This window comes from Agrilus planipennis, unplaced genomic scaffold (assembly GCF_000699045.2).
Source record: "Agrilus planipennis isolate EAB-ADULT unplaced genomic scaffold, Apla_2.0 scaffold15, whole genome shotgun sequence".
Classification (NCBI taxonomy): domain Eukaryota; kingdom Metazoa; phylum Arthropoda; class Insecta; order Coleoptera; family Buprestidae; genus Agrilus; species Agrilus planipennis.
In genome coordinates this window covers 2,164,672-2,186,488 of record NW_020438871.1, presented here as the reverse complement: position 1 = coordinate 2,186,488, position 21,817 = coordinate 2,164,672, and the positions used below count along the sequence as shown (strand labels likewise).

The window sequence follows — 21,817 nt, the reverse complement described above, 5'->3', positions numbered from 1 at the left end:
AGTTATGAAATTGTAAGATTTTAATAAAGGCATTTTAGGTTTTTGACATCGAAATACGAAAATGCATTTATTTAAGCAATTAACACTATAAAAATAAACGTTTTCTCTTAAAAAAAATGTTTCTGACAATGGCTAGGACGATTATTATAGGTACATTACTGATTTCTCTATTTTTATGAAATTTTTAATGTATCATAAAAATTGTGGGTATAGTCTTTAACAATTGGTGGCGATAAGATACATTAGATACGGTTAATATATCGTCTGTACACTTCAACGTTATCAGGACGTAATTGAAACATTTAGAAAATCAAAAATACCGCGCAAATTAAGTGTTTATTTAAACCAAAAATTTTCATTAATATACATATACAAAAGCGTTAGGTTTTTCAAAATATAAATCTCTGCGATAACGTCTGTTTTGATCGGTAGTTAATATTTGTATTTTTAATGTAAGCGGTTTATACATAGGTACAACATCCTTTTTGCAATATGGTTGAAAAAATTGAGAAAAAATTGGTGAACGTTTTGTGCATTAGGCGTATTATGTATGTATAAATAAAAATTCGACAATTGTCTCTCAGTATACATACATTTATATAAGAACATACATGCTATTACCTATTGTCGTTTGTCGTTCAAGAAAAAAATGATACTATATAAAACCATTACTTTTCGAGACCGTTATGTTTTTTTTTTTGCTAGCTTCGCGTATATAGGTATCTACAATAATTATATTATACATAATTATATGACGCGTCTCAAGAGTTACATAGCTACACATGTATATCTACGAACACGTTTATACATATGTATTTTGTAATTGTAATGATTTTTGCGTCTATATTTATCGCTAGAATGTTGCTGTTTTTCTATAAATACAAGTAAACAACTTGATCAACGGTATGAAAAAACTGTAACTCTTTTCATTTTTGAATAACAAATAACGTTAACAAGCCAGTGTGTAAATGAACGTACACATCAACGTCGTATCTTGAATACCTTGAATATCTAACATATACAGTGCTATTTAATAATGCGGGTAAATATATGTGAAATATGTTTTATAACTTTTTATAACCAAATAAATTAAAAAAATTCTGCGGAGTTAGTAGAAATAAAAATTATGTATAACAAAGTAATATGTATTATAAGTAGTAGGTATTTTATAAGAAGTAGGTGTGAAGAAATAAATAGAGCAAAAATATGCTCACCCTAGTTACCACAAAACCGGTTTACTGCGGACACGTCTTTCGTCCTCTTGTGATCTGTTATCAACGCGAGACTGGTCTTTAGACGTGGGCGAAACACGTGTCGCAGTGAACAGGTTTTGTGGTAATTAGGGAGTCTCTTTTGGGTTTACATAGGTACCTACCTGAGATTTTTAGTAAACAATTTTATTATTTTATAAAAAATACCCTTATGGAAACGTTTCCTTTAAAGTTTACATTGATTGGCATGTTATTTCTTTAGAATTCATTGCAAAATTACCTCAGTAGAAAGTAATGTTTTTATCTCTGAATTAATTCAAGTATTAGGTAAGCATAAAAACCTCATACTCCTACACATTTTTAATACATCTACTATTTGACCTATGCAAAGCAATTAGTCACATAGACTGAAAAACGACGTAAGACATGAATAGTGAATTGTCGCTGTTACCCTGTAGTAGGTGCTAATAAAATCATTAATCCGCTGAAAATTGAACAGCATTTAATAGATACAGGCTTTTTTCTTTTTAATGGCATTCGTCAACGCAACGGCAATAATAATAATGACAATGACGATGATTATCTAGTATAAAAAAATAGTAATTCTTAAAGCAAAATGTTGTTTTGTATCAATATTACCTAAGTAATTTTGGTTTTGTTATATCGGGAGTGACATAATCTTTCGTTTAGTAATTACCGAACGAGTGTTTTGTTTTCATAAATGTTTAACAAAGTTATTGCTGTCATGAAGGTATCTATAATGTATGTATCACTGTACAAAGATTGCATCGTCTGCATGTATATTTCAGTTCTAAATAAAATTACAAATAAATCATAAAAAGTAGATATTTTACAATTTTTAAAACGGATATTATTTTTATTGCTCCTTTATATTTTTTCCTCACGCTACGCCTTTGCTTTTTATATTTGAATAAAGGTAACAAAAGGAATAATAAATTTACTTTTATTCTTTCTTATTAGCAGTTTGCGATTTGTTTATCAATAATTTAAGACGTTAATTTCGTTTAATTAAGTACCTATTTTATGTAGTATGATACTTTTTATTATTCCTTGGAAAACGTTGATAATGAATCATTTCTTCGGTGGATACCTTATTACTCTCTCTCTTTACATTTAGAATTTATTAGTAAAATGAAAAACGTTTGATCGTGAATTGTATTGTTATTGTCTCCTTTTAGATTCTTGTAATTTTCTGATTTATATTCATCAAATGTTTTTATTATTTTTTCTGGACAAAAGAAAGGTTTCGTTTTTCCTTTTTCTGTCCAATTAAAAATGAAGGAAGCTACTTACGAAGGAATGTTGTTGAATGAAGTCTATATACCGTAAAGGTACATCCTTAAATTTAAAAAGACAGCCATTGTAAATGAATTTCAACGAATCTACTTTACTGCACAAAAGAATTATAAAAGTTACAAAAGTTTATTTGTTTAGCAAAGGCAACTTTTAAAAAGCATTGCATTTGTTTTGTCTATCTGTTTATTTGATAAATAACCACTTTGGGTAGAAGTTATTAGTTTGAATTTGCAGATTTTTAAAAAATATACTATACGTTTGGCTCGTTTGTATATCAGTTGTTCCTGTAAAACGTAATAAACTAATAAATAATATATCCTCGTAGTTCTCAGTCCCAAAAAGCTAATGTTACAGTACTCTCCTTATTATCTATCCTAATATTACATGATCTCCAGGAATTTAATAATTAACATTGTTCGGTTGTCCAAGGTTTAATTAATAAGGATTAGCTGTTCACGTTTAATGTAACATTATATTTTATATACACACCACAAGCGTGTACTAAAGTTTGAATCGCGATTATAAAAAAATTTCGAAACAGTTGGGTTGCTGGTAGCGAATTTAGTGGGGTTTCAAGCACGTTAAGAATGTACCTATACCTAAATCGCAACCTTTTATCGCAAAGAAAGAAGACAACTGAATTGAAGTACATATACCTATATGGGAATATAATAAATTGGGAAATATAATTTGGAAAATTAATTGAGGTAAATCGGCCGCAAGTTTTCCGTCAACATTGTGGTTGATATAATAAGGACAATGGAGGCACGTTTACCGGGGAAAATGCTTGTTAAGTTGGCGTTTAGGTGTGTCACGCTCTGTTGCACCGCATCATTGTTTTCCCAGTTGAAGGGTGTAATAATGTACACGTGTATAAATCGCGGTTTAAACCACGTGTGACTCGATTCCAGATGTGGCATGAACACAAGCTGCAACGACCAACGACAGGAGACATCTATTGGGGACATGTGTGCCTTGAGACTCCAACAAAGAAAGAACTCACAGGATGACTCAATAAAGGACACAAATTACTAAAAAAAAATCCTCTCATTTTCCATTAAAAGTAAGACCTAGGAGTGGCACAAAATATGTCATGACCAAAAATTTCATGTTATAACTTTCCCGACAGGAACTGATCATGAAAAATAAAGATTCAGTTGAAATGAAAACTGAAAAAGAATCGAAGTAAATTAAGAACCAAACGTCGCATTTAGAGTAGACATAATTTACAATTAGATTGGAACAATAATATTTGCCATAAAATTAATACTTATCTTGTTTCTTGTATATATAATTGACAATGAGATAATATAGTTTTGGTTGGGTAAATAGAACCAAAATGGTGCCAGTTTAGACAATAATTTTGAAATTAAAAGGAAAGGAAAACGCATCTAAATATTATTAGTTTCATCTGTGGTTGTACCAGTTTCAAACAAAAAACCAAATCGTTCGTACATATTGGAACAAAAATCGTTTTTATCTGCACTTAATCATATTTTGTGATTAACTAGCATTTTACCAAAAACAAAAGAACTGAATGAGACCAAATAAACGAATACTGTTTATTTTTTTTTTTTTTTATTATTTAAGTTACGTTAGCTTGTTTAGTTGAGATTACTTGCATTTAAATTGTAATTGTAATTTCTTTTTCCTTACTAAGCGTTTAATGCCTTATTGGCATTTTATCCAATCCCACTCGCGTTACTTAATGCGATTAGTCTTTTGATAGCGAAGTATTTTACGACAATACTCTAGTGTATAACCAGCCCCGTTTTATACTTATGTCTTGAGTAGGATATCGTAATACTTATTTATTGACTGTTGATCTTTGGTGTAAAAATTTACCAAGCACCAGCCTATAAAATTTTTAATAGGATATTTATTTTGAGGGACTATTTATCATTAAATTCAAACCTGTAGCCTAATAACAGGAATAAAAGCTACTGTGTACCTACCTGGACAACTGTATATTCTTTTATTAATTATTTTATTTTCCTTTGGCATGTCCGCGCAGTTATTTTGAGTTAATACGTTACGAATTATTAAGTGTAAGCTTGAATAAGGCACTCGTGTTTGTTGAATTTAATTTCATTCACGGCTACTTGGAGTAAAATTAAAAAAAGGTAAAAGTACCATGTGTGTCTAGTGGCTAAAAGAAACGAAGTTAAATTAAAGGGTTTTTTTGCACAATTCATCCTAATTAAATCATAATTAACTTTTTCATTTTTCTTTCTATTTACTTTAAAAGCCAGTCTGTTTTGACATCATGTATACTGTGTAAAATGTTCTTTTCTTACAACGTTTCGTTACATTTTACAATACGTATTGTGTGCATGAAGGTATGTTTTAAATGTTTGCAGCAAAAGGGAATTATTGTATACGTAATATGTATATAGCAGATTTGATGATAAGAATGTTATTCTACTGCAACTATTTTGTTTACAGAACCTTGGACAAAGAGAAGACGGCAAGATATTTAGGTAAGAAATCCTTTTTTGCATAAAAATCCTATTATGTACTTTGGTGAAGGAAATACTTGCTATTGTCGGTTAGAAATATATAAATCTAAATACCCTAGTAGCGAGTTAAAAACCGAAATTGCTTGCAATCATCAAAAGACGACATCGTCTTTTGAAAAATATGATGTGGTACAGAAAAATCTTACAAATACTTTATAAATCATAAAGTAATGTAAGTCCCATGAAGCTTTTGAGGGTGTTAGGCTTTATTCAGGTGATTGTAAAAGTAAATTTATAAACGGCTGCGACCTTAACTTGATGGAAATCCATAATCAATTTTCACAAAACTTTTAATGCTTTGTTTTTCTTTCGACATAAGTATTTACACTTACTATTAAATGTTGTGTCTCTAAACAGTTTATAATTAGAAGTGGTGATTGCGGAAACGACCAAACAGATGGAATAAATTCCACCACTAAATTTCTTTCAATTGTATCAACCCCTCCTTCTCAGTTGTAAACTGTTTAAGGATAAGATTTGCATTTATGATTTAGTAGTAGTAGAAGTAGCAAAGGTTCAGCAAATATACATATGTCACATTGCGAATACCTAAAAATTTTGTCGGGAAAAGCATAAAAGAAAATTTTATTTTAACGTGAAAATTATGTAATCAAGTTATATAATGGACTGGGTTCGTAGCCAAGACAACCGGAAGTTTTGACGCTTGTCAGATTGTCTAGACACGTGCTATTACGTACACATTTCAATCCACAATTTAATAATATTCTTAACAAATATTTTATTCAAAAAACAAAAAGTTCTTGCTCCGTATTCTGTCGGAACTGTCAGACACGGATCGCCAGTTCCAACTCATTTGTCTTATCAGTACGCCGTAGACAGCTTATATACTTGTATGAAAAGTCTAGGACTACCGGAAAACATATATTGCTAGTTCATATTACAGCTCTGATACGTAAACTATTTCCTTAAAGTACTGACGATGAACAATGCAGTGAGATAATGCTCGGTTTACATGCGGACGGCGGCTAGCCGGTTCGACTTTACTGTTTTCTTAATTGATTATATAATCAGTATTTTTCAGTAAATTAATTCAGCTTATGGTTGCTGTAGGATTTTTATTTTGTTTTCACCGTCTAATATTTTTACTATCTCGAAAATAAGCCATTTACTGGTTCAACGAAACGAAGACTTTTGACGTCATGTATATGTTTTTCTTGTCTGTTTGTAGTCGGTCGTTACCGGTCGACTAGCTACGAAATGTGCTTAAATAATTTATTATTAACAATACTCAAGTGAAACACTAAAACCCAAAATTCAATGGATATAAGAACATAGGCTTGAGCGTCTAAGTGAGGACAATGCGTGTTGTGAGTTTTTTAAACTTTTTGTTTCGAAACTTTGGGTTTTAATGTTTTGCAGAAGTCTATTTTATGTTCTTTCACTGACATATGGGCATATATTTATATTATTGTGCTATTTGTAAAAGAAAAGAAGCTAGTAAAATTGGACGTTGGTAATTGATGTGTTTTGAGGGACTATAAAAGAAAGAAAAAGTCGCAGTTCTTTATTTCTTTCATTTTAGTTCAAAGGACCGCAAGGACAGGTCATTTTTTGTTCAAAATGTTATCCGGTTAGTTACTATATTATATACCTACCTACCTACCTACCTACCATTTTAAAAGCACTTCTCTTCGTTACTCCTTGTTCGCAAAAATAAAGAGCAAATATTCGGAAGCGCTATTCAATTTTGTATTGGGACACGTGCCCTCCCCCATGCGACCTTCAAAGATGCTAAAGCCCACCACCTTTTTGCGTGCGTCACTCAACTCCCTATTGATTATAGATGCGTGAACTGATACCTACCGAGTCGCTTTAATATCAGTCTGTTCCCGCAACTGTTTCTTTTGACAGGTGTCTTGACTTGCCTGATTAAGAAATTTTCTAAGTTTATATTCCAATGTCTGGTTTTTTCTATCTTTCATTTATTTTCAACAGATTTTTTTCCATGTTCGCATTGAAACTTTTATTTTCATTTAGTACCGACGCACTGATGATTATCTATTCACAATTATTGCCGAATGGAATTTCCCTTTCTCGCTTTTCCCTTCATCCCCTCCTTCTGGAAACTCGGAAACTCTCATGTAAAAGTTGTCTGGTGGATATGTACATAGAGTAAACTACATTACATATACCTGTGGTAATCTACAATAAATTGATTTTAAAGAAAGTAGATTTCCGGATTCTAACCGCGTCTTCTTGAAAAAAATCCCCACGAACCCGATGACGGATCATGGTTACGTCAAAACTGTGAATACAATTACAACAAAAAATAACACGTACTACAAAAATTTTATGTGTAGAAGTTTTTTATTGTTGCCTGTGAACGAAGATATGTATATGTACACACGTCTTCCGTTGTTTCTGACATATTCATTCTTCACATCGTATTTTGAATGGGTCTAGTCCAACATTAAATAGTTTGGCACATGAACAAGTTTTTTTTATGAAACCGAATGCTACAGCATATTACAGTAAAGATAAAACATATTGTACATAGCTATTGATCATTGTAATTATTGATCAAATAATAGAATAAAAGTTGTTGTTAAATCCGTTATCACTAAAAAATAAAAAGTTCTTCATTTCTATCTGGGACCGGACTGGCTATAAAAGAACTTTAATTTTTGAAACCCTGTAACCCTCGAATATAAAACCTCCTAGCCCCGTAACCGAAGCGTTTTAAAACCCTGTAATTCTTATGTAAAGTAGTTCAATACTTTTTACAATTCTTGAGAACTGGCAACGATATCATTAATTGCTTCATCATCTTCCAAGCAGAAGCTTCCAACAAATCTCGACTAATTGTTAGAGTGAATCTGAACTTGGTTTTTATGATTCTTAAATGTAGAAGATTGTTCCACATGAAATTTGAGTGCATGATAATGTGAGCACGTTCATTCACACTTGGTCCCAGTGGCTTGGTGGCGATCACCACCAGGTTATGGGCCAGTCCGATCCTGCTTCTGTTTAATAACAAGTGCTTAATTGGGGTTGTTAATACAATATCAAGCCCCCTTCCGTCAAATATATATGTTTTTCACGAATACGAAGTAGACGCTGTTTTTATTCCAATTGGAAATTTTGAGAAGAAATATATTACTTTTTTCTCTGCCTTTCTCAAAAATTTAATTTTCACGTTATACCGTTTGAAAACTTGAAGCATTAAATTAGCTCGAGCAGTTTTTTTTTTGTGTAGCGACGAGATGTTTTCAGAGAAATTCATTATTGTTGTTGTTGTCGTTTAGGATGTGTTGAGTTTTGATTTAATTGTGTGGCGTTTGTAGTTTTTGTTCAAACGAAAGCCTAAAAGTGAGTTGATGGGCTTTGGCGTTCTTGCAGTGCATGGATTTGGTGGATTCATTCGAGCCGGGGCTTCAAGTTTACACAACTTATAGCGAATCTATGTATAGATAGATATTTTTGTTTGTTTATGTCTATAATTAACATTAAAAATTGTTCGGGCAATGCTGTGTGCGACTTAGGCAGGTCAAAAATACTCAAAAAGCCGTGCTATAGCTGTACTGAAATAAAACTTATATTTTGAGCGTGGCTTTTATTCTAGATGGGAAGCTGCGAAGCCCGTGGTTAGTGGGTATCAGTGCTTTGAGCGAGTCGTCGAACAGCTCCTTCGACTCCTCGCTCTGCCCCACGGTATTACAAAGACTTCTTCGCGCATTTTCTGAACCCCACGTTTGTTATTGTGCCCCCAATGAATACTGTGCGTACTTTGGAAACGACTTTCCGGCAACGCGCCGTATCTGACGTCCCTGCGCTTGTGGGACGTGAACGTTGGCGACAGGAATCGTCCGGTCACCTCTTCCTTAGCTTGTGGCTTCTCTCTCGCTGTCGATGGATTGCCCCCTGCAGAATGCGGACCGATTCTTTGAAGGTACATACACATACAAAACATCGACACGCGCTCTCACATACTACGCGACAACTAACCTACGCTTTTACATAACTGTCACATACGACATATAAATAAAAACCTTATCAGTCATGATCAGCGCAATAATTTCTAATTTATCCATTTTCTACAGTTTAGACATATATGCATACGTAGATGTTTCGTAAGCCTACATAATGATATATACCTACCTTCATTGCTTTCTTGAAGGAACAAAAAAAAAGTGTTTGGGCTTTTTCTTATCGAATCGACTCGAAAATCCAAAAAGCGATTAATTAACTTTAATTAAAAATGTGGTTATCGTAGCGGACCGTACTTTAATCAGTTGAGAAAATTAGCTGTCAGTTTTATTGTTTAAGTTGAATCTTATCAATTAGAATTAATTTGTAGAAAAGCCTCTTTAAAGGACAGCTATTCATTTTCATTTTAATTTACGTAGATACAAAAAAATTCCGGATGTTTTATTCTCATATTTCTAATTACTGTTCGGAAATCTGTATTTGTTGTTCCTGTGAAACAGTTTTGATCAAAGTTACCCCGCGTAATCTCTCTTGCAAGTTAATTCAATTATAAGTTTGTCTTAATGTGAATGATTTCGGTAACTAATCATTTCAGTAACCAAATTTCCCAGTTGTTTGATCACAAACGGAATTATTTAAATGTCAGTATCAGGACATATACCGACAATAGTTAGACTCAGCAATAATGTAAAGGATAGAGAAACTTCCTTTATTCGAACTTAAATGCAGAACTACAACAGTTACGTTTGTGTTAATGGTAACTTCTGTTTTTGCGATATAGTACTTCGTTCGTGTTGTCTTTCCCTATAGTAACATTATGACCCTAATCCGTCTGCTAAAGTTAATTAATTGTAAGAAAATTATTCTTTAAGGAAGGAATATTTTTTTGTCAGAGAGCAGTTTGTAGTTCTTGTGAAATTTGACTGGTATTATTCTATTTTTAGTCGATAGAAAAGTGTATTCGGCTTAGGTTTTTATTTATGAATTTGTTCGCGTAATTATACCTCAAAGCTCAAAGCAGTGATAACTCTTAATAACTTTTCCTCCTTAAACTCCAGCTGTTTCAATAAGTTCTTCTTAAAAATAGATGGTGACTTGTTTTTGGCGTTTGTCCAAACGAACTCTACTGAAACTTGTCTTGTTTACGTCCGCTGAGTCGATAAATTAATTTGAAATCTCGCATCAAAAGTTTCTTTTCAAATTTAACATATATGCACGTAGTATACGAGGTTGTAGTACGAAGTTTCCCAAAGTTTTACCTTGGTATTTAACAGATTCGGTTTTTATTTAGTTTGTCAAAGATGCACTTAAAAAATTTATTGTAAGTATCCTTACAATATTTCCTTGTGGTTGTTGTAGTTTTATTAATATAAAATAATTTCGAAAAAGTTAGACAACAAAAAGTAATAAATATTTCCAGCTTGCCATTTTATTAGGGTATTTTATTAAATTATGTGTTTTCACCTTTTTGGTGAGTATTGGCTACAATTACCTGAACCAAACTACAGTTCGCATTACTAATTTTTTTTTACTAAATTCCATAAACCTACGTGAGTATGTACCGCGTAACATAAGCAAATAAACAAATTTACCTTGAACTTTTCAATTCTTAGTTAAACATTGTTTTTCAAACGGTAACTACACTTGAACTGATACTTCTTTACGCATTTCAGAAACTTACCATTTAAATGAAAAATACCAACTGATGTTGGAAATATTAATTTCAATTAATCATATGCTCCAACATTTATCAAATTTGTTTTCTAACTGTAAGAAAATGTTACATTACTTAGATATATCAATAACAGGTACAAAGTTCATAAAAGTACATATGTACACATTATAAATCGTCTAAAATATTTACATTGTACTTTTTCAAAAATTTAGTTATTTCTTAAAGGGTAAATCAAATTATACATATTATATGCAACTATAGAACATTTACATACATATAATGTTAAACGCATTGTCATAGAGAACTTTACAATTTTACGTAATGCGTTAATATTTTAATCATTTTGCCGGTTAATTTTTTCTTTCCATTTTTTGTAAATTTGGCCTGAAGAATTTTGTAGTCCTCAAGAACAGTATGTAAATTCTGCCGGTTTGTACTCAGGTAGACACAGAAGACAAAAACTGTTCACGTAAATGTAATGACAATGTTAAAACAATTTTCTTCTAAAGTTTCTTCAGTATTGGTGACATTTAAAAAAAAAAACGCGACATGCTGTGACAGCAGTTGTCTTCTATAAATGTTAATTGAGTTTTATAATCATGAAATTTTATCGAGAAAAATATTCCAGTGTTTCTTCGAGTGGAAAATTTCATGGTTATGTAAACGGGCGTTGAAATTTCATTTTTTTTCCGATTATTTTATTTTGAGGGAAATGATTTGAAATTGGCGAACATCTGGCAATGGCGCCTCCCGCGGCGACCGTTCCTACACAGGAGTACGGTGCAGGATAAAACTCGTGGACGTCTGGATTGTTTCATCGGCATAGCACGTGCGACATGTCGGCCGAGGGTAAACTCTACGTGTGTCCATGTATCTCTGTGTACGTGTCGTACGGAGGGGCGACGGAGGGCTTGTAATTTGACGCACTTGGCTGCCAGAACGCGCCTTAAAAGGCATGGGTACTTGAGAAGGGGCCGCATCGGTAGCAAAGCTCCACATCAGCTACTACGATTGTGACTTACGCACCGCGCCGCGCCGCTGTTGAGTCGTAAACATATGCAGCACCGCATCCGGGTCACGCGAACTGCGCGCCAGATGCACGACACATCTATTGCAATACCTGAATTCCGCTCCATGGTCCTTCTAGGACCAACGCATCCTTCTTTTACCCATTACAATGACTAATGCCCATCTCATGTCTCAAACAGTGTTTTTACCGACCCACCCACTAAACCACGACTAATACGAACGTTCATGAGTCACAATAATTATTTGACAATATATGCAATCAGTCATGACTTTAAAGAAAAAAGCTGAAAAATCACAATATAAATTGTAATGGCGCTTATTAATGGTCCTCGTCCTTAGGTACACCCTCCTATATGAAAAATATAAAATTATTAAACTCGAAAGATGTGGAGATCGAGTGATCTACGTTAACTCCTTCTTCCCAAAAAAATTGATTAGTCTACAAACTTTTACTTATCTTCCATCATCCAGTTTTCCCTGTCGTCATTCAAATTGAGAAGGATGAGCCGAACTTTTATTTTATTCTGTCCGTTCAAATTCAGGGTTGAAATTGACCTGTCCTGATCTTACTATTGTTAATAATAATTGACAACCATTGCTGGTGTTTGTTTCTCGGAATATTGTTCGGTTTTAAAAATTTAAAGAACCTTCTGTGGATGTTGAATATTTCAGATTGTAAAAGCTGCACGTCTACAGTAAAATATATTTGACAAGAAAATTCTTACGTACTTAACGTAAGTAGTAGGTCGATGCTTTTAAAGAGAACTTGACGGGATCGGAGCAGCCCACTCGTACGGTACCGGGAAAAGGGTCTAGGTTAGTGAATATTTTCAAAATTTATCCGAATACAGAATAACGCCTACAGTTAATTTAAAGTTGTCTATTTGATATTAATTGAAGGGGCTCTAATGCTCGAGTCCTTCCGAATGATTGTAATTTACTTCCAACTTTTCCTGAACGCTTTCAAATTAATCAGGAAATCAGAAAACTTAAACATCAACTCCAATATAACCAAGTTTCAATTAACTAAAATAGGCAAATAAAACCAACCGTATTTTTAACAATATCACTTACTTATATTACGTATACGTAATTACTTCAGTGAAGTAAGATAGGAAACATATTAATTTTGTGTTTATTACTCCAACGTTTCCGACCGCTGATTTCACTGCTATTGAAGAAAATTAATAGACATAATATCCATGTGACATTTTCATATTTCCAACGAAAATTATATTATCAAAATTCAAATAGAGTGATTGAATAAAGTGGAACACAAGTGTGATTTTGAAATGAAATTTCCACTTTAAATACGGTAGCGTAAAATCGATTGTGTGATATCTTGAACGGGAATATATCACGTTCCTATCTTTTAGACTAGAGTGTAGTGGATTTTGTGGGATAATGTACGTAACTGAATCTTTAAAGATGGAAAATCTTTTACAGAAAGTTACATTATATATACTCGTTCTAAATTATGTATTTGTCCAGTATTTTCATTACATGGTATTTTTATTTCAGTCTCCTTTTCGCATATGCATTTAAAACACTTGTATCTTATCGACTGTCTTCTGTTAGATGCTGAAAACTATTTACTTGTAAATATATGTATGTTCTTGGTTAATTCCGGAACCTTCCCGTATTTTTTTTGTGTAAGGAGGTATAGACCGCACAATAAGAGGAAACTGTATTTCTTTTAATTAGTTTCCTTTTAATGTACGTCTTATTCGCCAGGTGATTTATGATTCTGCAGCTGTGGGCACCAAAGGTGTAAAAAGGTGCCGCGCTATCGATCTCCCACCGTATGCATACATTAATAATAATATATTATTGTGTTAGTCACTCTACTTAATGCTTAAGTAGTAGTTTCAAGTCTTACATCTAAGCATTTGTTTTAATTCTTAATATTTAAAAATGAATTTAGTTTTATGATCTTTTTATTATAATTTAATTACTACTAAAAAAGGCGCTGTATCGGATTTGTATTTCGTACATGTTGCATTTCTTCCAAAAATCATTTCATGGTAGATAAATGATAAAAGAACATTTCAAAATAAAAAGCATTAGATATCATGAACCATATAAAGTATTAAAGCCTATGACGACTGTGTTGAATACGGTATGGTATCCCTTAAGTCGAGATCTGAGGTGACTAACCCCAACCGGGGTTTAGCACCAGAGATGGCGTCTTCTGATAGTGACTCAGCTTAGCGTCGCGATGCCATTCCCCTGCTCCCGCGCAGCCGTTCCCGGGCATGACTAGCTCAGCTGCACACGTGCCCAAAACTATCTTTAGACTACGGCCCCTTACGTGTCTTTTTTTGCCGAATGTTGGCATTCGTTCACCGAGGGATTCGCTCTAAAATCTTGTTCCTTTACGACGGACGTGTAAAAAAAAAGAACAACAAGAATATTCCACTCCGTCTGTGTGACCTTTGGTGGTAAAGTGCATGAACAATTTACAGTTTTATTTCATTAAAACAAAAACATGCACTTACTGCTAGTAGTCCAACAGATTAAAAAAAATGTACAGTATTGTCAGTCCCTTTAAATTGCTCTACGATGGGTATTTTTTCATAAAAACTTAGGTACACAGTATTACAGAAAACACAATGTATGAATTACATTGTGAAATACGACAACTGTCTAAATAAAAGTACTAAACATTATATTTAGAAGAATATAAAATACTTAAATGGTCAAAAGTAAAATGATCCTTTCTTTTTTCAAGTGCATATAAAGATAAATCTTTTACGCATATTTATGTGTAACATATCAGATTAGCACCCTAATCATTTTTTTCTCTTTTTTTTTTACAGGTTCACTGAATATTTCACACTTCAAATTCGAAAAGAACGTAAGTTTTTTTAACATTTGTAATTTATCACTAGATATATATTGTTAACGGAGCCTAAACCGTTCGTAATTTTAAAAATTATTTCGACACTACTAGAAATTAAAACAAATGTAAGTAAATTTATTGTACTAAATGACTTAACAGAGAAGAAATATTTTACTTTGCCTTCTCATGTTGCATTTGAGTGTAATAAGAAAAGTTGTTACCTAGGTGATTTAGAAGTATTTGTTTGTAATTTCCTTTTCTTCATTTTATTCTCCAAAAGCAGACCATATTAAAAATCATTGTCCTTTTGTTAGTTGTAGTTGTAATTGTTGTCCATTGACACCAACCAGGTATCTACTAATAGTTTTATTTGTCTCAAGAAAATTATTGGCAGTATGTCGGGTTTTCTGTTTATTTTCCGAAATTTCATTGCACTTAGCTTTGAAAATAAATTGTTACATAAGCCACGATAGATGAATTAACGGTATTTATATAAAAATAACGTAAGTATATGTTGAGTTGGTACAACAAAATATAGATACGAATTCAAGTGTTTATTTATAATAGAACACGAATAGATTTATTGTTAATTTAACAAAAGTTATCGTTTGATTATACCTAAGACTTATAAAATTTTCAAATGTTGGAAAACTTCTCGTTGCCTTAGTATATTTTCTTCAGATATTTTTCTTTTACCATTTCAATAGAGATGAAGGCATCAGAAGCTTTTGAATTTTTTTCCCCTGGGGAAAACCTATGAAAACTTTTGTTTTTACCGTAATATGTTAAGAAAGTTTTTTCTACATATTTAACCGCAAGTAAATCGATAAAATATGTCTAAACTTTTTGTGTAGGTATAACAACTTGAAAAAAATTTCTCTGTATCTTAACGAAAAACAACGAGGAATGAGTTAACACCCAAGACCTATTTACATTGAATTGTTATGGTAATTCGTCTACCTGAAAAGATTTTTGAGAGGAAATATTAATTTGTTGTAAAAGATGTCGATTGCGTATAAATATATAAATGGAAGCTATGTATTAATATTCTTCGAAAAGTTGAAACTGCAGGGTACAAGTTAAAAAGGAAGTAATTCTATTTATTTCAACACCTGACTGACTGATTGGTCAAGTGATGTGTCTAAGTGGGGTAGTATGTATGAAGAATACCGCAAATAAAGACGTTTTATTAGTGTTTAGGTATATAATACGAAGTAATAGTGGGAAGGTGTTATTTACTCTTTGCTACCTGCAAGGATTTTTGAGGAGAACATTAGCATAAAAGGTTTCGATTGGGTATAAATGTAAATAGACTATTTGCACATAAATGTGATATGTAAAAGAAGGAAATTGAAAGCTATGTTCTTTGAAAAGTGGCAAATTGTAGGTTACAAGTTAAAGGGGAAGTAATTCTATTTATTTCAATACCTGTAGTTGGTGAGGGTGCGCATGGTAGGGTTGTAGGTATTATTGCCGTGTAAAGACTTGTCAGGTAGGTACATCGTGATTGGTCAAGTGATAGTGTGTGTGAGTGGGGTAGTATGTATGAAGAATGCCACAAATAAAGTTGTTTTATTAGTGTTTAGGTATATAACACGAAGCAATAGTGCAATTTGACTACCTGTAAGGATTTTTGAGGAGAAATTTCAGTATAAATGGACCTTACACATAAATTTCTTATATAAAAGATGGAAATTGAAAGCTAAATCAAAAACTGTTACATACCTTAGTTAAGAAGCCCTATGATAGCGTCAATTCTATGTTCCTTCTTTTATTGACTTATTAAATTGGCAGCGGATATTTAGATGTAAGTGCATTAGTAAACTACAGGGGTCTTACAAATCTGTGCGTCAAATATATTTTCCCATGCATTCCTTTACGTAAATCTGTTTCATCGTTTGGAAATTTTAATTTTAACTTTACCTGAAAAATTGTTAAATTATAATTGGACTGTAAAGCAAAAAATAGCGTCATGATAAAAATGTTTTAAGTTCGAATTGAAGCTTATGGAAACAACTTTCCTTTATGTCGCCTGTGTTGATGTATGTACATATACAATTGTACATATCTGCTCTATGTAAATTAGTAGTTTAATTCGCAGTTGATCACCAGTGAATCTCGGCTATTAATTTACATGATTAAGCGTACTCTTATTTCGAATGTAACCGTTAACACGGCTGTAATACCTCTTAATTAGAGAAATATTCGATTTATTTACCAAATAATTCGATTTTTAGTTTGATGCATGCATGTTTAGGATTCATCTCCGTTTCCAGGAAATAAATAAAGAACAGTTTTAACTAACCGAATATCAAAATTAATTATTTTGAATAATATATTTTTAACCTACCTAACATGATAAGGGTAAAATTGAGTTAATTTAATGAACCAAGTGTTCTCATTAAAAGCAATTCTTTTAATTAATTTTAACCCTAATGTAGATAATGATAGAAAATATTATAAGTTACTTCGGAAACATTATCTGTACATTTGTAAACTTTAGATTAAATTTATAAATTTTTCGTTTGTCTAGTTCGTGTACATCTTGAAAAGATGTTTTCGGTAAGTTGAAAGTCAGTTGAAATAGGTATTGGTAAGTTTCCAACTATTCATTTACATGACTATCACTATCCTCGATGATCGTTGTAGGATGTTGGACAAAAAGATGGTATTTTTTTAAGAGGTCCGATGTTGACACTTTGAAGTAAAGGCATTATTGTCTAGGTACATAGGTAGTTGAATTGTATTTTTAGATAAAATTTTCGGACGTGAAGAGGTATTCGAGTGTTAGCCACGTGTCCACCTTTGTCTTGCCAACCAGGAAGACAAGCATGGTGTGCCCTACAAACTGATAATTAACACATATGGCAACCGTCGTCAACCTTTACATAAACGTACATAAGTTAAAACGCGCATCTTAGGTATAAACTAGTCTTATGGTTCGCACAAACCACAGTGCCGTGGTAAATGTTAACTTAATTAAATTCATTGGTTCAAAATTTCGATCTGTATTAAAACATTTACTATTTGCTATATATTTCCACCATTATTTACTATTTTTATCTCTTCTTTGTCAAATATGCTGAACCAATCACAACAACTAAATATCCTACATCCCTAACCATTTACTCCTGCTTCTGCTTCTAATATGACTAACCATCATTTCATCTGTCAGAAGCTATTGTACCATATCGTATCTCTACTATTCCTTTTTCATATCTAACTTTTTCAAAAGGGACTTGACTCTCTGCTATTCTTTGTTTTATGTCTGTTACGTTTTTTTCCATTCAAAACAACAGTCTCACAGCAATCGATCGGATATCAATAAGATGAATATCAATATCAGTATTTTACCTATAGATTTTGATACACCACTGATTCAAGTTAGGGTTAGATAGAAACATGTCTATCGTCTGCAGCCTCACCTAGACCTAGGGGTGAACGTTCGGCTGTGGTGGCGTTTAAGAAACCCAACTCCTGAGGGATACGCGACAATCATTGGGTTAAAGTTATAAGCAGGGATTCTACCGGATTTCCGTTTTGATGACGTGCTGTTCCCAGCTGTGTGCTGCTTGTCCTGCGGCACCAATTTTCCATACCCTTTAATTTTATTTATCGCCTATACGCTCTGGAAGGAGATAAAACTGTTTTAAGTACCTTTCACTTCGCTTCGTTGCGTCTGTTCTTTCTTCCGAAATACAAGGTAAATTTTAATGGACACGGGTTTAATTTAGGCAGAGATATTTAAATTTTATAAAAGAGAGAAGTACAGTAAATTTGGAATATAACATTGGAAATTACACACCTGGAAGAGCCGTAAATAAAAAAAACGCTTCGGCGACAGATCGTCTACAATATACTGAACAAAGTAGTCTACATTTGTATACATGTTCGTGTAATTTTTTTGTATCTATATAAAAGCTCTTGGAAGTAATCTTCGGTAATTTGATCCTTGGACTACATAAACGCAAATATTCAAATAGCTTTCTTGTAATCTTTATTATCATATAACAACACTAACTTTTTTATGTTGTACATAACAAGTAAATCGTTGCTTGTCTTTTAGAAGTATTTGTAGGTATGCAATACCTATTGTATGTACTTTTTAAACTAATTTAAATTTATTACAAAAATCGCGCTGCTTCTGCTGTATTAATACAATCTTATCAAAGTCTGTTATCAATAAATTTGTTTTTATGATTCAGTGACTGCATTTTCCTCCTGAAAAATAAATATTGCACTCAACATTACCTAATACACAACAGAAAAAGGTGTAGAATAATAATTTTTAATCAGAAATTATTAGAATTGCTTTTTTTATTACGGGTAAAAGTTCGTATTAAACGATGCGTTGGGCAGAAGTTAAAGGGGGTACCGACGGGCCATGTGACGATACATATACCCCACCTATGTGTTTAATATTTTTTATATGACTTGAAATTTGATACGTTATGAACCATTTTTTTCTGTGCATGGGACCTATTCAGAAAAAAAAAATTAAAAGATTAAAAGCTGCAGATAAAAATACAGATTTTTGAATAATTTAGTTCTGGTAGAATTTAGTTTCCTCTCTGTCTGATTTGAACCGATTGATGGGTAACTAGATTACATGTGACAATTTTTCACCGGAAATTTTCACTCTAAAATTGTGACTTGTAATTGCTATTTTCCCTTATCGCCATCGCCAGTACCTACGTATAACTACGACCTGTTTACAATACATTAGGGGTTAAAATTTTTTTTTATCATAATAAATATTGATGGATATTTTTTTAACAAATTGTATCACAAACGACTTAAATCTCTGTACGTATAGTCATGGTTGACTCTAGATGGAAATACTAATACATACAGTAATTACGTTGTTTTCGTAATGGAAAAAAGGGAATTCAAGGAAATTAAACTGCATGCAAATTGTGGATTCGCTTCCGAAAGTGTATGTAAAAGCAGGATTTATCGATTATTGCACAATTTGTACGGTCGGTGCAAAAATGCGTACGCGTCCAATAGGAAAACTCTGATGCTTTAGACATTAATCTATTTTTAAAACTTTTTCCCAAACTTCCGTATACCTACCTGATTTCTGAATACCTATTGTAACAGAATGATCCGAAATATTTTATTATATTATTACTTTTCATACAAAGTTATTACCAATTTTTGACTTCTTGTACGTCGAAGAAAATTAGGTATAATGTACCTATCATAAATCATAAAAAGCTTTAGTGTTACTTTAGTTTTTAGTATGCGGTCTACCGCTAGCGTGTGATCTACCTGTAGCTACCTGTACTTTATATACGGTCTACCTGCACTTAGGTACTGATTATTTACGTAGCTTTTACAGGAAGGGATAATTTATTTTATAGATAATAACAATACATAAATGACAGTGAAAAGAAATCGGTAATGGTCTCAAAGGACATGAGATCAACACTCAACATCGTAACCTTCAGTTGTTTCTTTAGATTAGGATCATTACTTTGCGGTAGGAAAAGACAACACGAAGGAAGTGAGTGTTGTCGTGGCCGTACAGGGTTAAAATATCAAATCAAGCAGATTCTCTATACTATCTATAGTCAATCATTTTCCCTCTTTAGAGCCCAAGAGGTCCTTATTGTAGTTTCTTTATATGTTTTTGAAAGAGTTTGTATCGTGTATCTATATAATATGGCATCTTTCTACCTAATCACCTTCAAAGGTTCTCGCTTTGTTTTGCCACTGGTCCATTTATTGTCACTCGTATTAATCGAAATCTTTGGCTAACACTGCCGTCAAGTTTTCTCTACGTTGGCATTATTCCAAGGTTTTTAGATACGTCAAAACGTAGCTATACGACTAGCATTTCCTCTACGCTTTAAAACGCCAACAAATCTACAGCTTGCTCTATCACCCGAACAAAAAACGTTCACTTTTTAACCCATTTTTCACTACTTGCGTGTACTAAATAAATACCATACACATGGCCGGTTTTGCGGACTTAAGAAAATGTAAACACTCTTTCTATGATGATGGGATGGGGCAAGGAAAAGAAACATCGCAATTGTTTTGTCGATAAGTAGCACATACGTGGCTATCTACACGAAACCGACAGTAGCAATTTTGAGTTTCTGAAATTCATTCAGACGTTTTTCGCTGACCATTAGTTTCAGAAAATTTTATTTTTTAGCTTCGCATATGACTTGAAAGTCTCTAACGTTTAGGTTTTTGGTTTGTACTACATTATGCGTTCAAACAAAATTTTACCCGTTTTGTTTCGCAAAATTGAGCGAATTCAGCGACTGTTAAACTTTTACATTTAATTTTGACGTTATCTTTAGTCTAAATTTCGGAGTTAAACTGGCGTGCTCTCAGTTTATTAAGTTATATTAAATTTTGTGAATGTAAATTCATATCTCTGCGTATATATATATTACAATGAGGGAATAACGAAAAGATTTCAGCTGTATGTGGTCTAATTAGTATCGTTTTTGTCGAGGATTCGCTGTATCTCGACAAAATTCGAACGCTTTGCTTTTACCCCACGCATCTTTTCAGCACCAGCTGACTAGACCGGGCAACGTAACGCAACGGCGTCGTCTGTTTGGTTGAGATTGAGTGACGCAAGCTTGCGCCAACCAATCGCGCAAGCCGACGGTGGCGGGCATCGTTGGTTTCGTGTTCCTCCAAGTTTGACACGGGATTGTCGGGACTCGGGGATCTGACGGTACTCTCTCTCGTATGGTAATACCCGTCGCTTCCCAGTGGAACCTAGTGATGTGGAGATTACTTCCTATTCTTCGTTCGTTCGGTGAGTTAGTTAGCTCGTTCTTATTTATGCAAATGTCTTGTGAACTTGTAACCTCTTGTTTACAACGTAGTAACAGTTTACAATACAGTACATCCCATTAATGACTCGACTTCAGTTTTCTCTAAATAAATATACATACGTTACTCTACGTCTCGGATATTTCTTCACTCGTGACAAAAATTTAATGGACACGAGTGACTGATTATCTGTTTGAATTTAATTTGCGCGTGTTTGCCCTTCTTTACGTGACCATCTTCAGGATTATGTGTGTGATATGTGTGCAATGCGCGACCAAATATCAAATAATTATTATCTGCGCAATTGTGGTGGGTGTTAACTTAGCCGATAACTTGTGCGGACACACGTGCTAACATGCATGTTAGTTACTAAACATTGTTTTTCTATTTAGTTACGGTTCATATCAACCAACCAACCCCTTGATCTACCAGTTCGTTTGTGACGCTTACTTTTCGATCAGACCGTGTATGT

General features: G+C 33.0%; 3 protein-coding genes across 17 annotated transcripts in view; 1 reads left to right on the top strand and 2 right to left on the bottom strand.

The window, feature by feature from the left end:
• LOC112905645 (acetylcholinesterase-like) overlaps window positions 1–7,300 on the bottom strand; it is a 20,422-nt gene extending 13,122 nt beyond the window's left edge. The window contains exon 1 of the mRNA XM_025978448.1: window positions 7,286–7,300. Coding sequence (XP_025834233.1) covers window positions 7,286–7,300 — 15 coding nt within the window. The remainder of the gene's footprint in view (window positions 1–7,285) is intronic.
• LOC108737595 (nucleolysin TIA-1) overlaps window positions 1–21,817 on the bottom strand; it is a 744,862-nt gene that overhangs the window by 81,418 nt on the left and 641,627 nt on the right. The gene's annotated exons all lie outside the window — the stretch shown is intronic.
• LOC108737566 (myocyte-specific enhancer factor 2) overlaps window positions 1–21,817 on the top strand; it is a 42,510-nt gene that overhangs the window by 13,445 nt on the left and 7,248 nt on the right. For 6 of the 11 annotated variants that reach the window (XM_018470475.2, XM_018470476.1, XM_018470470.2 and 3 more), the window contains exons 3-4: window positions 4,974–5,008; window positions 14,519–14,556. The gene's annotated coding sequence lies outside the window, so the exon portion shown is untranslated. Of the gene's footprint in view, window positions 1–4,973; window positions 5,009–8,648; window positions 8,958–14,518; window positions 14,557–21,129; window positions 21,329–21,359; window positions 21,812–21,817 lie in introns of those variants that run through there. The other 5 variants (XM_018470469.2, XM_018470467.2, XM_018470468.2 and 2 more) reach the window with 4 other exon arrangements.